The sequence below is a fragment of the Plectrocnemia conspersa genome, unplaced genomic scaffold, assembly GCF_051122295.1.
Source record: "Plectrocnemia conspersa isolate PC_06_02 unplaced genomic scaffold, ASM5112229v1 ptg000005l, whole genome shotgun sequence".
NCBI lineage: Eukaryota > Metazoa > Arthropoda > Insecta > Trichoptera > Polycentropodidae > Plectrocnemia > Plectrocnemia conspersa.
The window spans coordinates 896,755-914,852 of NW_028277169.1; the positions used below are offsets into that span (position 1 = coordinate 896,755).

At 31.6% G+C, this 18,098-nt stretch overlaps 1 protein-coding gene and 1 long non-coding RNA gene across 8 annotated transcripts; one reads left to right on the forward strand and one right to left on the reverse strand.

Moving 5' to 3' along the window:
- Positions 1 to 4,536: 4,536 nt before the first annotated feature.
- trc (Serine/threonine-protein kinase tricornered) lies at positions 4,537 to 17,899 on the reverse strand. 7 transcript variants are annotated; one of them, XM_088185564.1, is made up of 11 exons: positions 17,471 to 17,783; positions 13,988 to 14,062; positions 13,703 to 13,882; positions 13,482 to 13,629; positions 9,041 to 9,151; positions 8,741 to 8,982; positions 8,539 to 8,678; positions 8,137 to 8,473; positions 5,835 to 5,998; positions 5,655 to 5,766; positions 4,537 to 4,923 (listed from the first exon to the last, which is right to left on the reverse strand). In XM_088185564.1, the coding sequence occupies exons 3-11, from the start codon at positions 13,873 to 13,875 to the stop codon at positions 4,920 to 4,922; spliced, it is 1,431 nt and encodes a 476-aa protein (XP_088041690.1). In that variant the 5' UTR covers positions 13,876 to 13,882; positions 13,988 to 14,062; positions 17,471 to 17,783; the 3' UTR covers positions 4,537 to 4,919. The 7 variants fall into 7 exon arrangements, with proteins under 7 accessions (XP_088041690.1, XP_088041694.1, XP_088041695.1 ...); XM_088185568.1 differs by having other exon boundaries at positions 13,703 to 13,838; positions 17,471 to 17,737; XM_088185569.1 differs by having other exon boundaries at positions 17,355 to 17,494.
- Positions 17,647 to 17,965, forward strand: LOC148234622 (uncharacterized). The gene is made up of 2 exons (XR_015809507.1): positions 17,647 to 17,781; positions 17,842 to 17,965. It is a non-coding gene; the product is annotated as an uncharacterized LOC148234622 (long non-coding RNA).
- The last annotated feature ends 133 nt before the right edge of the window (positions 17,966 to 18,098 follow it).

Genomic DNA, 18,098 nt, shown 5'->3' on the forward strand with positions numbered 1-18,098 from the left:
ACAGTAAAACCGTGTTAATTCGAAACATTTTTATCGATTTTTAAGCTCAAAGTTCATACTGTATTATCTCATTAATTTCCAGAAGTTGAAAAGAGCAATTTAAGAAGCTCTACTTTATACTGTATCCCTTTTAAAAATTATATGTAATAAGCTCTTATGTATAAAAAAATATTATTGACGAGAATTAATCGTGTATGATGTAACGAGGTTTTACTGTACTTCATTTCCTTTATTGAGCTTGAAATATATTATCTTGAAACATAGTTGAGTCATTTCTCAAAATACCTTTTCGGAATTTAGCGATTTAATTTAAAGCTCCATCTACCTCCGCCATGTATTTTAATCAAAATAATTTATAATAGAACCCAAAGCCGCACAGCGAGATTTTTTTTGAATTTCACAAGAACATCTCAAAGCTTTCAAAGATCTCAAGGAGAGCCTTTTCACTATATGATAAAAATGTCTTTTTGAATTCTATATTTAAAAAAATCTCGCTGCTCGTCTCAGTTAAAATATGTGTGTTCTAATATATTCATAGCTACACTATATAAATATGGTAGCCCTATGTATATGTATATATTTACAACGATAACGTTATGTAAATTATTGTTGACTTGGATCTCTTTCTTTTTTAATTATTTAAATTTAATATAATTTTAGAGTACAAAAATATATGTATTTGTATATTGATTATTTTATTACACAAATTTTAATAGTTTGATGTTTATACAATATTATTATTTTTTTATTATATATACTAATTTATATAAATACATATTTTATTTTATATATCACTGTTCAGGTTCAACTCCAATTGAAAAATTGGAGCTGGGTTTTATACATATTTTTTTTTAATTTTAGCCTAACACTCGTGTAGATAATACTATTGAGAAAATCGGTATTTGTGAATATGTGATTTATTTAAAATTATATAAATGGCACGTTTATGATATTGACAATCATATGTAAGTGTTATGATAAAATCGCTAATTATGTTTTTTTTTTAATTCAATTATATATATATACACATATATATAAATAAAATCGTTATTAATTTTTAATTATATAATTTGCTTTCTAAAAGCGAAACGTTCATTATATATTTTTTAGGCCTTTCTAAATCATTTGTATTTATTTATTCTTCATCAACGATTGTTGTATTTATATAAATGCTATATAATTTATCTTGTAAATGTAGTGTGCAGAATGCTTCCATATCTAATGATCTCGATGTTTTAAAAACACAGGATAGCAAATTGTAGTAAACAAAGATACGATAAGCTGACTTATATACATATGTATAATATTCATAGTACAGCATAACTACTACTTTTACCTTGAATAAAATTATTGAAATCATGTTTTTTGTATGCACAATTTTTTTAACAAAAAATATTAAGATTTTGACATTATGATCTATTTTATTATTATTATAAAAATCATAAATTTATTTAATACATACTAATGAAATTATAGTTGAATTATACATGTAAATGAGTTTATCGCATCTTTGTAACAAATAGTTGCTCTTTAAATCAACGACTATGACTTATTTTCAGTGTGTCGGTATTAAAGCGTCGCAACAAAATTTTGTAGCTTATAATAGTGTGTTTTAATATGTTTTAATTAATATATTTAATCGATAGATTAATTAGATAAAGTATTCTATTGCATTTCTCATTACACAAAGCATTCTGTGTAAATATATATTTTTGTGTATGTAATCATGAATCAAAATATTATTATTCGTACATATCGATATGAAAATATGAATTACGGTAGATTCGTATGTATTTATATGTGAAACATATATATACAGAGCCGTTTTCTATACACGGGCAAATGCCAAAGGCGGCTCTAAGTCTATGTATCTTACTATAATATTCCTACACTTTGAAAAAATAAAGATGTAAATATATTCAATTCATAGTTATTAGTTACAAATTTACATTTACATTTTATTTTTAGTTGTAGTATATTAAAAATATATACTATTCATAAAATATGATTTAAAAGAGAGAAATTTTATTTTATTTAAAGCGTATGTAAAACATAGTGCAATTTTTTTATTATTATTTTATTTTGTAATCCTTTATTTATTAATATAATACGATGAAGAATTATCGCTGTTAAGTGTGTCTGTTTTATATTATTATTATTATTATTACATATTAAACATTAATAAATGGACTTCAATGTTTTCATTCCAATTACTTTATTTTGATGTATACATGATGGCCCAAATAATAACAGATCAAGAGCTATACTTTGGGTTGGGGAGAGTGACGCCAAAATCGTCATTACAAATTTAAACTTTAATTTTTTTTATTTATTTATTAAAACTTTGACCATCGTGACCTGACAGGTTAACCTAATGCGTCAAAATTATTATAATTTTAAAATATATACATAGTATATAAGTATGCATACATACAAATTCAGTAAAAGATAAAAGAACAGATACAAATCACTTCAATAGGTGTGCATTGTCCCACACGAATTGAACCAAAACTACATTTGTGCAACGAGAAAATGTCAATATCTCTATGCACAGTATTGAGCAGACGAACTGCCTTTGTAAGAGAAGAGTTGACAAGTACTCTAGTTCTAGACTTTACAGACAAGAACAGTGAACGCGACCGAGAACTATAACCATCTTCCGGAGACCACATTTTGAGCTGCTCGAGCACCGAAGGATTGTCTACGATGCCCTTGAGTAATTTCCAGAAGTGTTTAATTATATTAAACACTTCTGCGAGTTGACAAAGAAACTTACCTGATACGCGTAAATTTTCATCAGTATCAGATGTTATACACTTTAGTCGATTTTATTTCAGAATGTTCTTTATTTACGTTTTTGCAACTTTATTAAACATATTTTCTTCGGTAGTTGTTCCAGACTATTCAAGAAAGGTAATTCTTCAGTCATTTGAAACATAGCATTGACTGTTCAAATAAACAATATGCTGCAAACAAGTAGTTCTACCATTAACATTTAAACAAAATATTTGCTATTTCGCAAAGTGCACTTGTAATAATTTGATATAGGGCGCATTGGAAAAAACTGGATTCAGCAAGGGCGCCGAGAGTCGAAAAATTATAATAACCACTGGACGAGGCCGAAGATAAGCACTATCATTTGTTTTGATATTAAATTGGCTATTGATGTTACTCACAACGTGCTTAACCCTTTTAGCAACTTCTAAAAATATTTTTTTTGATTTTCATATTATTATATATTTCACAATTTATTCATCAGATTTTTTTTTCATACTTAACTAGTATCTATATAACACGATTTTGGATTTTGTCAAGAATGAACATTTTCAATTGTAGAATAACGTAAGTTATGATGTAACGTTGTTCCGCTGTATGACAGCAAGTACCTATGGATCATTAATAACGTTATGCGTAATACATAATTTTAAGATTAAATATAATAGTGGTCTTTTAAAAAGATTTTATAAAAAAATTTGACAAAAAATATTTAAAAACGTTACATTTTTTTATATTAAATAGTTTTTCATTTGCCGGTAGATATTTTGCCAACTTTACATTTTTTTATTATATTTTGAAGATGTTGGTTGAAATCTCAGAATCGCTCATATAACGTTACAGTGGAATGTGAAGCAATATGAACACCACATACGGTCACTCGACGGTTAGCCGTTCCGTTAAAACATATACTTTAAATATTAAATAGTTTGTTAAGTCATCCTAATCACGTGTTGATTGTCCAGTAGTCGCTAAGAGACAGTACGCAATCTGCGTCGCGTCACTTGGCACTCCACCTGGCGGTATTTCCTGTTAGCCCCGCTACCATCATAGAAATGAATATACATTTTGATAATCTAATTATATTTCACAATTTTACTAGTACTTGATTATTGTTGAATAATAACATTATATTTTGTCAAATATATTTCTTTGAATTTGCGACCCCAAAAAGTTTTTTTAACCACTGATCTATTGAATAAATGTTTGCACTGTATAAAGAAATATTGTATGCACATCGAAAAAATAAAAAGACAGCAATTTTTCAGTGTGACAGTCATAAATTATATTATAAATTTAATTTGCCCCACATTGGCCGCCAATTGAAGTTTATTTAAATTTCTTTATAAATAAAAATAAAACACATTCTACATGTAAATTATTTGTTTTGATTCTGATTTTAAGCGACCCGCAGATTAAAAATCATTTATAAAATAATTTTAATTTAAATGTATCAATAATTATTTTTATTTCAAGTTATTATATTTTTTCTTTTAACCCTGCATTGCGCGAAATTATTGCATAATTACCTGTTATCTTGCAGAAGGTGGCAAAAAAACGATCATTTAAGTGTCAAGAATATACATAAAAACATCAATTTAATATAGTTATAAATTAAATATTTATTATAAATACAAATTATTAAAGTGCAATTAAAATAATCACTTTTATTTATAAATATGAACAGTTGTTAAATCACATTTTATTTATTATTATCTTTTCCAATAAAAAAATAAGGGGTCCAAAAATAAAACATGGAAATTTAGTTGCGGCACTGAGTGTTCCTCAAGTTTTTTTATTTATTAATCACATTTATTTAATAAATCTGATTTCACACATTAAATTTTATTTGTTGAAAATATTAAATTGAATTTTTATATTTATGTTCAATTTATTAAGAATTCTGAAATGAACCAATTCATCGTTTATATTGTATTGGACTTTGTGTATAAAAATACATTTTTATGCCAATTTATGCTAAAGAAAACGTCCACTCACTGTATTAGCCGAATTAAAAAGCCACAGCCATTTTCATTTATGATAAATGGAGCAGTGTTTCCAAATTATTATTAAGATGGCTTTTTGATCCAGCTGAGCCTGATTTACTCAGTTGAGTTTTATTTTTCCAAAACAATCTTTTTAAGTTATCTGAAATGAAACAAATAATATTTGTTTAAACACAAATATATTTGCAATTAAATTATTTACAATATATTAATGCTTCGAATAAATTCGACATTGACAAACATATGTAAATATATATGTATGCATATTCAATAATATAAATACGCATATATACGTGAACATTTAAATACATTCAAAATATTTAACACTTTGTAAGCCGACACACAATATTTGTCTATTCATAAAATAATATAACAATTATTTAAAAATCACAACATAAAACCTACTACTGGACACTCTTTGACGTTTCGGAAAACGAAACTATCAAATGATCGCAAGTACGAGGAAGAGAAACATAAAAAGTAATCACAGACACTATCATCATATATATAAATATATATATTAATACTTTTAAAAAATTATTACGAGAAAAATAATAATATAATAATGGCTTACAATGTGTTAAAGCGACAGAGAGCTGTGTGTTATATTTTATTTATTTATTACATATAACTAATTAATGCAACTAATAAGAGTCAACTTATAAATTATATTGTTATCTATTACATATAAGTATGCATATATCAACAAATACATAAAAAAAAAATTACCTTCGAAACCAAATATACAACTAATAATAATAATACAATATTAATTGTTTTTTCTCGTACAATTTGTCACAAAGAATAAAATATAGAAAAAAACATTTTTTTTCAATAATAGAATACTATTCTTTCTTTTTGTAATATAATTACTTCTTGATGTGCGTGCCGCGCTGGGTGAGACCCTCGAATCGCCTGAACGTGTAATTAATGAATACCCAATCTTTATACATAACTTCGCCGTCTTGGGGCAATGGAGCTGATGCTGCAATTGAAAATAAATATATTATTATAAAAAAAATACATGAAGCGGATATGGGATGAAACACTCACGAATCTCTAATTTTACGTCAGGGAACTCATCAAAGTTAGATGTGTCGTCGATGCTCTTGACTTGAACTGGAATTGCAGCAGGGCGCTCACGCACATGACCCCAGTCTACGCCAGAGAAGAATGCCGCCGATTTTATGTCTTCGATGCCTCTGCCGGATCCCAATCTATAAAAGAAATAGAATTTATAATGAATTATACATTTATAAAATAAACAAGAGATTCATATATCTCTATGCAACTATTATTACATTTTTTAATATAATGTGAGGGATCTTATTTTTGAAACTCACGTTAATGACTGTTACCAAAAATGATCATTCATCAATTGAGAGAAACAAGACAATATAGTGTAAAGGATGGGACCACACAAAGGCCCTCCTTACGACTAGAAAAAAGGATCACATTATTAACACGTAAGGATTCTCCGGTACATTGACAGAATATTTCTTTGTTGCGAAACGATCACGGAAGGCAATATATCACCAGAAGACAAAAAGTACTGTAAGGCAACAATATTACCGTTGCACAGTTCGACCTCGGAGATGTCCATCAAGCAAATGTCACTTTCTAAAGGCGTATATATATTTCGTTGTTCTAAAAAGCGAGTGCAATGATTGGCTAGATGATTGTGATCAATGTGTCAGCAAGCTGTGCAGCCCGGAATATTTAAGGATGTGAAGACACTGCTCGTCCGCGGACAACATACGGTCATGGACGCTTACATCCTGAGAGGGATCAACCTTAAGAACTCTAAGGATCTTCCACTGACTTCTCCACCACTGCTCGGAGAAAACGATTTCGCCCATCATAGTAAACTAAATAAAATTCTTACTAGTTTCTACCTGCGTCTTACTGGCTGCAAAGTCACACCCCTTAGGGTTACGAAACCGTAAAATACTTTTATGGAACTAGAACACAATTAAATAAACGAGTGATTGTTCTGACAGCATTAGGAAAGCGATTCAAAATTATATTTTGCAATGTCTCTTTTCTTCTTTCTCATAGAAAGATTGTGCATAGCTCCGTATATCGAGTCTGACATGCACAGCTTCAGGAAATGCAAACTGATAAGGAACCAGACAACCGTGACTCGGACATAACGGTAGATCAAAATAGAGTAAGAATGCAATGACTTTACGGACATAAAGACGAAATTGAGAACTGAGCATCTATTATTCAGAAGATGAAGTAACATTTTGTAACAAAGATGAAGCCTAATCATTGATTTTAACGGCACACAAAAATAGCGAAACCTAATACATCTGCGTCATACCCTCCACAGAGATACATATTTATGTCCTTTTTTTAAACTATTTTTTCTTAACGAAGTGATTAAAAATTTAAGCTTAGTAGTCTTATGAAATAGTGTTTTGTAATTTTAGGGTTTATCTGTATAAGTAAAAATAAAAAAGATCTAAATCTTGAAGTATTTTAATGACACTATAAAAAGTCCATTTTCATTGATATATTTAAATACATCATAGTCTGATGAAACTATTCATTTTATAATTCTACAAGCTGCTTATTGTTAAACTTATGGTATTTTACTTGAAATAATAAAAGATTAATTTCATAAAAGTAACATAAATGGAAAAAGATCATTTAGGCAAGACAATAGAAAAACTTTGTTTGAAGTTACGCGAGGATTAATTTTATTACATGACACTACTATTATGTTTTATGACGATCCTTTCTAACAGATTTAGACAAAAATGCCACTCTCAATAATGTAAAATTAAGACACACTCGAGGATGTCATCAGCATATTCAATACATACAGCATAATATATGTAATAAAAATAAGCTTTGGGCGCATATTTAGGAATGATCTTGTCGGTGAATAACAATGTACAAATTAAAGGGTAAAAATTTAGCTTCCATTGAGTCGGTGTACACAGCAAATTTTTATTTGTTAATCACATCCAAAATTTGCCATTCATTTTTATAAAAGCCACCGCCAAAAATCCCTAAACAATCTTTATTTAACATTTAATTGTCCGTTTTTTATCAACGTCAACTAGTTATACATGTTATAAAAATAATCAAAATACCAACAACGGATATTTTGAAAAAATATTGATTCGTTCAAGTTAATTGTTATATTGGACTCCGTAGTTAAAAAATTAGCAATCCTGTATGGGAAAATCTGAGAAGCAAAAAATTTGTCTGAAAAATCACTCTGATTTTATGTAATAGTCCTGACACATTAAAGATTAAGTGTTAAATTGAGAAGGAATAACGTGAAATTGTTATTTATATTAAACGTAGGACATGCAGAAGTCGACTAATCAATAATTCTTACCTTCGATCGGGCTCTGAGCAGAAACGCAAAATAGTCTCTTTGGCTTCCTCGGAAATGGGAACCTCGGGAGGAAACACGAGCGTCTCTCGCCAGGACATTACTTTTCTATACGTCTCCTGCGGATTTTCAGAGCAGAACGGCGGATAGCCGATGAGCATTTCATACATGATGACGCCGAGACTCCACCAATCGGCCTGCGGGCCGTACCCGGTCTGTAAAAACACTTCCGGAGCTATATAATCGGGCGTGCCCACAGTGCTGTAAGCAACGGCTCTGCGGTTCTTCTTCCACGACTCGGCGCGCCTCTTCGAGTCCATTGGACTTCCACTCGTTACGACTGTGATATCAACACGTTAATAAGCGACAAATTGTTTTGGTTTCTATTGCATTCAAATAACTCACTGAAATCAGACGGCGTCGCTCTAGATAAATCCCTATAAAAATCCGTACGGTGGCTCTGCTTTAATCCTGTACACAAACCGAAATCGCTGAGTTTAATATGACCTCTAGCGTCTAATAATAAATTATCAGGTTTTATGTCCCTGAAAAATAAGGTTTTAAGTTGAGATGCTATTGATAATTTTCGAATTACTGACATACGAACCTATGTATGAAACCCAGCTTGTGAATACTGTCGATGGCCAGTGCCGTCTCAGCCATGTAAAACTGAGTGCACTCCTCGCTAAGTGTGTCCTTTTTCATGAGCAGTGTCATCATATCGCCCCCGGGCAAGAATTCCATAATCAAATATAAGTTCATTGGATCTTGGAAACTATAAAACATTTTAACGACCCACTGGTGGTCGGCTTCCACTAGCACGTCACGTTCGGCTCGTACGTGCGCAACCTAAAATAAAGATTGTGTAAAACATTGATATGAAAAAAAAAATTCGAATCGGACGAACCTGTTCTTTTTCTAACATATCGGCTTTGCGAAGAATCTTCATGGCGTATACGTGCCCCGTATCCTTTTTTTGAACAAGTCTAACCTCCCCGAAAGCGCCTCTGCCGATGACCTGAAATCGATATAAATATATGAATTTTAGAGATTGCAGTATAAAATTCGTGAATTATTTTACTACAAAAAAGAAAGGAACAATGAATGTAGATCAAGAAATATGCTTCCAATACTTCAGACTGTGAAGGTAATTAGTTTATCCATAATAGAAGTGATCGAGATCAAAGACTTAGGAAACTGAAATAAATGGGCAAATTGATACCATACAAATTAATCGAGGCAAAACCGCTTCATATTAATATTTAAAACATTTGTTTCAACAAAATAAGAGTTCTATTTATTAACACTTTCTCGTTTTTCACCACCTGATACAAAACAATGGGCAGTTTTGCGAGAATTTCGCACAACGTAAAGTTAAAAGAAAGAATATGGTAACTTTTGAATTTGAAAAAAAAAAAATAATTAGGCAAAATTTTGACTTGCATACATATGTTAAAATTATTTTATCCATAGTTTTTAATCTGTGGCTCACATAAAATCAAAATTGAGACATAATTAATTAACATTTAAGTGGCGTTTTATTTTTATTAAAAAAAACCACGGTGTGGTTAAAAAGTACAGCAAATAAATTTATAGCAGCAATTGATGATGCTACATCCATTTGAAGTAATAAGTCCAATGCCCTGATCAGTTGAGATAGTCAGTGTCAAGTTTGAACAAGTTTTGACTTGTCAGCCGGCTACCAGAGTCGGAAGAGTTAAGTTGTGTTTACCGTGTCGCGTGATTTCGGACGCGTTAACATTAAGTTTTGTTTTAAGCTGCATAAAAGTGCTAAAGAAGTTAATGAAATGTTAAAATCAGTGTATGGCGATAATGTGGTGAAGACTGTTTACAAGTGATATGGGCGATATAAAAGCGGAAATAGGTCAGTTGAAGACGGTTGAAACGTCCTTCGATCTCAAAAACATACGAAAACGTGAAGTTTCCAAAATGGTTCATTCAAACAGGCGATTGACTATTTGAGAGCTTACTGAAGAACTGAACATTACGTATGGGTTTGTGCAAAGCATTTAACCGATAATTTGCAAGTGAGAGGAGTGAGTGCGAAATTTGTTCCCAGACTTTTGACAGACGAACAGAAGGAAAATCGTGTGTCAGTTTACATGAAATTGAAGAATCATCTTGATGCAGATCCGGACTTCATGGTCAAAATTATAACTGGAGATAAAAGTTGGGTATATGGCTATGACCCCTGAGATAAAAATGTAGGTTTCCCAATGGAAATCGAGTGACTCTCTACGCCCTATTAAGGCACGTCAGTCAGTCGAACGTCATGGTCATGCTAATTGTTTTTTTCGATAGTGAGGGCATAGTGCGATCATAGTTCGTTCCAAGGGGAACCCACTGTAAGCTCCGAATATTACAAGGGCGTACTGCAACGTTTGCGAAACTATGTACGGAGAAAGAGACCAGAAAAATTAGCCAATGGCTTCTTCCTTCATCACTACAACGCACCGTGCCACACCTCGTTTCTGATTCGCGAATTTTTGGCCGAAAAAAAGGTTCCTGTCTATCACACATCCACCTTATTCTTCGGATTTAACAACATCCAACTTCTAGCTTTTCCCAAAAATAAAACCGTGTTAAAAGGAAAACGTTTTGCCACCATTCCCGACATTGAGGGTCATGACAAAGCAACTAAAGGCCCTTCCAAAAGAAGCCTTTCAGAAATACTTTGTCATGGAATCAACGTTGGGATAAGGTAATCGCTAGCCAAGGAGATTAATTCGAATTTGATACAAGCTTATTACTTTGTTCGTAATAAAATTATTCACTGTATTTTTTGATCACACCTCGTATAATTAATAGCTTTGTTACGCCAATTTACAGCGTTATTTTACGATCTTTAAGTGTGTACAACAAGACGCTGCGATCTATTATATATTCAAGGTCAAAAATAAAGTTGTAATATTTTTTCTATATAGTACAAACATTCATTCCATAGATAGTGGCACACTAAGCTAGTTTTTTCGGATAGATACCACAGGACCCAATGTCAAACATCCATAAAAAAAGATTAATTCAATGCGTTATGTGGATTACAATCAGCGAACATGACAGAACGGTAATACACCCATACCTCGCTATACGGCCGCTCTTTATAAGGCATTTCGCTATAACGGCCCTCTTCAATTAAGGCACGTTTTCGATTTACGGCCTAAAATGTTTCGCTATAACGGCAAAAAAACTTTTTTTCGAAGTCGATTTTTAAAAAAATTTAAAAATATATTTAATTTGCATAATTTTAAAATGAAAGGTGAAGCAGCTAGCGCCGATGAGGCTGCATCTAAGGAATATCCCTACATTTTAAAGGGAATTATTGAAAGAGGTGGTTATAAATCTGAACAAGTGTTTAACGTAGACGAAACAGGGCTTTATTGGAAGCGAATGCCTGATCGCACGTAAATTTCAAAAACCGAAAAATCTGCGCCTGGTTATAAGGTGTCTAAAGAACGATTAACTTTTCTACTTGGTGCAAATGCCGCAGGTGATTTTAAGCTAAAACCACTTTTAATATATTTGTCCGAAAATCCAAGGCCTCTTAAAGGACTAAATAAAAATCAATTACCCGTCATATGGAGATCCAACAAGAAAGCTTGGATGACTAAAGCTACTTTTGAGGATTGGTTCAAAAATCACTTTTGCACAGAAGTGAAAAAATATTTGCGAGACAATAACTTAAGCAACAAGGTTTTGCTATTTTTGGATAATGCACCAGGGCATCCTACTAATTTATCCGAACTATCTGGTGATGTAATGATTGAGTACCTTCCGAAAAATACAACAGCTCTGATCCAACCAATGGATCAGGGTGCAATAGCCACTTTTAAGGCATATTACCTACGCCGAACTTTCCGACAACTTATAAGGGAAACCGATGGTAAATCTTCAATTAAAACATTTTGGAAAAACTATAACATCAAGGATGCCGTTGACAGCATCAGTGAATCATGGAAGGAATTAAAATTAACAACAATGAACCATGTTTGGAAAAAAATATGGCCAGAATGTGTAAAAAGTACTGATGCAGAAGTTAATTGCCTTCCTGAAATTAGGCAAAACATTTTGGATCTAGCACATGATCTCGGCTTTGAAGGTTTGAACGAACGTGATGTGCTTGATCTACTTGAAGCTGATAGGGAATTCATATAAGGAACTCATTCAGTTGCAAGCAGAACCGGCATTTGATGAAGAGACAGAGCCTGTTGTATCCAAACAGCTAACATCAAAAAAATTGTCAAAAGCTTTTTCCTATTTCGAACAAGGAATAAACATCTTCCTTGAAAACGATCCTGACGTCGAACGTAGCGCTATGTACTTGTTATGTATGTATTTTTGATTTAAATGAAATAAAAAGATAAAATGCATTTTAAATGATAAACCATGCTACATATTTAACAAATTTGGAACCGATCCCATTGAATTTGTATTAGAATAATTGATTTGTTATACGGCTTTTCGCTTTGCGGCCAAGTTTCGTGGAACGTATCTAGGCCGTAAAGCGAGGTATGGGTGTAATAATAATACGATTTTTGCCACAAAATCAAAACAAATTACACGCAAATTTCACTTTATGATTTATTGTAATGTACTAGAGTACGCTCGGGATAACGATTCCGTTTTGTGAATGTATTGTATACAGTTACATGGGAGGGAGAATCGATATAGGCGCGTGTGCCTATTGACTTAGAATCTATGTTGTCTTGCTTTCTCTTTTAAGGACATTCGTTGATTCGTAATTGCTGTTACTCATTTTTGAAATTCAGTGTGACACGGAACGTTCTTGATTTTATTTTCTAGGATTTATTTTAAAAAGAAAGGTAACAATTATTATGAAAATTAAATTTATTGTATTATTATGTTTCGACTAGGTTAATTAATTATGATTCATTTAATATTTTTAGAATAATGTATAACCACTTTCCGAACAAATCAAAGGAAATAAATTATAATGTCTACCAATTTATAAAGGACTCTTTAAATAAACATGTATTTTTTAAGTAAAAAATTAAATAATATTCTGAGCGAAATTGTTTTGAGCCTACACGCATACAACTACAAACCGGAATGCTTATCCCGATCGTACTCTACTAGTGTGAAGTACTTAAATGACTGTTTTGGTACTTTTTATTTATTTATTAAAATATAAAAATTAAGAAGCTTATAGGGAAAAATTGTATATTAATGTGGCAAAAATGTTTTATAAAATTGACAACTACACAATTTCCTTATATTAATAAATTGTTATCTCTTAGAGGAAATACTGTATTTTGATTAAGTTAATTGGTATTAAAAAAAAAAATTTCTTTTGAAGTAACAAAATTTACCTTGAGAGATTCGAAATCCTCGACACCGAGCCGTGACCGCTTGAGCCGCAAGAACTCAGTCTCCTTCTGAGCATGTTGCTGTCTTTTTTCATTCTTTTGAGCTTCAGTCAGTCCCTCCTCCTTCAGGGACTCTTCGAGTTTGTTCAACCTTGAATCGATAAATCGATCATAAATGCACATAAATAGGTATGCGTAAAAACAATCTTTAAGCACAGCCATACCTCTGTTTTCGCTCTAGATGTTGAGCAATAAGATTACTGTAATAATTTTCTAGTGTGACCTTGGCCTTGGTAGCTTTGTCTAACGTGTGGCCGCTAAAACGGTTTGGAGAGTCCGTCGCAGTCATCTCCAGCAGCCCTGTCGACAATCGATAGTCAGAATATCGCTTTATCATTAAAAAACTGAAATTAAAAAATCAATTTGTTTATAATTTATATGAACGTCGCCACCGTCGCCCTTCTTATGTGAAATTTGAATTAAAATATAAATAATATTAACAGATGTACCTGGAGGCGCCGGTATTGGAGTTTCAGGGGCCACCGTAATGCCCGGATTGACCTTTCTTCAAGACAAGACTCTTTCTACAAAGGAATAAGATGAAATAAATATAAAGCAGTCGCTAAAAAATCATTGACAAATGACACCGAGTGAGGAACTATCGCCTGTGAGCCAATTAGTATCATAATAACAATGAGCCTAAATTTATATATATATATATATATTTACGTTTCGATATCGCAACTATTGATGATGATAATAATAATGTTATACAAAAGGCACAAAGCGTTAACCAGCCAATTTAACTGATGTCAATTTTACACGGCAAAAATATGTTAAATGATATCAATGCCATTTTAATCAACTTAATGCAAAACGTTTTCTAACGATTTTAACTATAAATTGGTACTTGGTAATAATAAAAATGTAACATTTCAAGGACAAGTTATATGAATAAAATATGTTGGTACTATAAATATTGCAAGAGTAAAAGATACTATCATGACATTACAATGTAGCAGTCGTTATCTAAATCTGTACCATTAAAAGGCGGTTATTTGCAACATTTACTTCTGCTAATTGCACATCAGCAACAAAAACATGTTAAGCATTGTTACGAGAACAACTTTTAGTCGATAGAGAAACTCATTTTCGACCAAAGACGTGTCGCAAATTGCTTTGTCACGTGTATATATACAAAAGCACTTTGAATTTCAAAACTCAACGACAAGAATCGACGACAGTTGCAATTGTTAATCAAGAATTCAATGTTAACGCAAGTGAGAAAACTGAGGCATTGATAGTGAGGCATATACAAATGATTTATTCTGTCGGTTGAATATGGTCGCAATTTTTGATTAAAATTGCTATAAAACTATAATTTTATTCATATCCTGTGTAACAGTGTGATGTTCAATTAACGGAATCGTAAAAGAGAATGACCAAAATCAATATGATCTAATTGGTTTATACTGATACTTGCAGAATTTTTATATTCGCAAAGTCGCTTGAAACTCTTTATCACAAAGGAAAGAGATTGTGGTTTTGAGATTGAGTTCAAACTTGTCAGAAATAATACATATTAGTTACGTACACGTTTCTTTCCAACTCTGTTTCTCGTAATTTTGCAAAGTAAAAATGTTAACATCGGTATCGATTATACGTTTCGTGCCACCTGTATACACATAAAAACATATTTAATTGTAATAATACGCAAAAGCAATTCATTACAATATTGTAATAATTGAAAAACAGTAACTAGAAAAAATATTTTTAGTAGATAAGAATAAATAAAGCAATGTGAATGTCGACTATAATGTATACGTACATAAAATATGTAGGTAAACATAAATAATTAACAAATCATATCGCACAAGTATACAAAATATGTTTATAAACAATATTTATTACATAATCAATATATATATATATATATATATAGATAATAAAATGCGGCAATTAATAACATAAACAGCAAGCACAAGTATTCGTGTTCACGGTTCAGCAAAATGCTACTGAGAATATTTATTGTTTATAGTTTAATGTATCAAACATGCAACCGCATGTCAAATTAAATTACATTACTATTTAACAAGAATAACAATCATTGTGACCTATATGATGTTTATTTAGAGTTCAAGTCAATTTACACTAATTAACGATACGACAGTGTAGACACCAATGAAAGTAAACATCATTCTTATCTCTTAGTATAGTAATTTATATAATTGAAAGGGCATTAGTTGGCAAAAATACAAACAATTTATTATATCAATATCAGTTTATTAACAGCTGACACGATAATAAACAAACCATTGTCAATATTACCTTTACTTATAGTTAAATGGTATATTTGACATTTAAAGTTATATTAAAAACAAAATAATTTTAAACATTTATATATATATATATATATCAGGCAATAAAAAATAACATTATTATCTTCACTCATTATTTCCATTAAAAATAAATACATCTTCCATTTTTATGCGTATTAGATAAAATTAAAAATTGCGTCATATATAATGAAATAAAATTTAATGATTAATTTCAAACAATTTGTTTATCTAATATTTAATCATGCATGAATTGAATTCATGTATCAATTTACACATTTTGTATAATTTTTATTTGTTATTATTAGTTTGCAATCTATCCACTTTTCCAGACTTGTGAGTGAATGTATATGAGGACACTAAATGAGCAGTATATAAAATAAGCATTTCATAAAACGAATTGTTTGTTATTAATATTGGACAGGTTAGGTGCGAGCAAGCGGTAGCGAGCGAGCGTTGGTCAGAACAGTGAATACCTTATGAATAACACTCTAACGAATAAAAAGATTTACCTTACATAAATGCACAAACAATTCGTTTTATGGAATGAAGTATTTATTTAAATGCACATATTAATCGTACCAAATGTATACTTGTGTTGCTTTACGAACCCCATACATTCTTATCTGCTTTAAGAAGGATATACTAGCAGTTTATGGTCCTTTGTTATAAACCAATATTTTCTCAGCCTATACTGCTTTTTATTGTATATACATTCACAAATATGTTGCACTATCATCTTGTAAAATTGGTGTGATATTTAACCATACTGTAAATGTCACGAGGACAAATTTTTGCGCATTTGATCTGTATTTAGTTGCCACATTCAGGTTGTCATTTAAAGCAATAATAACATTACCCTAGGGCAGAGGCATAGCTAGGGAGTTTCAGTGGAGGGATGTGAAATTTTTGAGGCAAAATTAAAATTTTGTAAGTTTATAATACAAAGTGAGATCTAGCTTGCTGCCAATCTGGGGTTTGACTATACATTTAAATTATAGCTAATTTATCAAATGTATAAGTTTTTTACTTTATATATATTTACAGAAAAGATCGAAACTCCCCATAAATCAATTAAAATTTACCATTCAATTTAAGATAAACAAACATAGACGCTATTTTAAGCGTTATGATTATCAATATATAAATATATACATATATGTGTGTGTGTATTAAAAAAAATTAAAGTTGCCATATTTAATTTTTATTTAAATTATGCTTGCACTTGTAGTGTATTATTTAAAAATTAACAAATATGGACACTATTCTTGACGTTATGATTGTCATAATATAATACAGATATATAGATATTTAAAAAAGCAAAAGTCGCCATCTTCTACCTATTAATATTTTAATAATGTATTCATGTTATTAATAATTGAAATTGGCGTGGATTTTGGGGATTGCTTTACGTATGGTTAGACGTACGTCTATATTTAAAATGTGAGATCTCCCACCGAGACGACTGATTAACGGGGTCAATATGGCGTTTTTTAATACATAAAACAGTACAGGTAGCGGAACCGATGAACACAATTACCTGGCTTTCGCGTTTGATCGTCTTCCGACGTCAGACGGTGCTCCCGTATGACGTCACGCGACACTGTCACAGCACTCGAGTGTCAATTGGCAATGCGAACATGACGTGAGACTCACCTGGCGACGGTGACTCGCGAGGGAGCGGCGCGCGGGGGGCGCTGCCTCGGCCTCGAGTGAAAGCTCCGAATAACGGGACCCAGGCGGCGGCCCAAATGTCTCGCTTGGCGGCCAGCTGTTGCCCTCGCGTCCGATTCGATAGCCGCAAAATCCGATTGCGGCTGGCGGACGATTGAAATTAAGCCATTTCGGGAGCAGATCGATCGAGACGTACCTCCGCGCGCCGCAGGGTTGCCAACGCAGCAAATGGAGCTCTACGCCCGACTCACGATCGATATTTGAATGCGCCGTGTGTACACGCCGATTCTTATGTACGTGTATGTGCTACTCACGAATATTATCTAAATATTAATGTTTATGTTTCTTCGCAGCCATAAATTTCAACTTGTACGTCGGCTTCTTTCATGGCGGAGTGTTTGCTGAACATTTATGTATTTATCAGAACATCTGGCATTGTTGAAAAGTTAAATTGATTTAATATAAATTTGACAAGTTTTTTTATTGCATCATGATGGCATTTTTACATAATATTTAAAATATCATTTTTATACAAATTTCTTTGGAAAAAGTGAATCCGGCGTGACTGATATTTTTTTTAGTCTTCAAAATTTAAAACTATAGGGAGAAT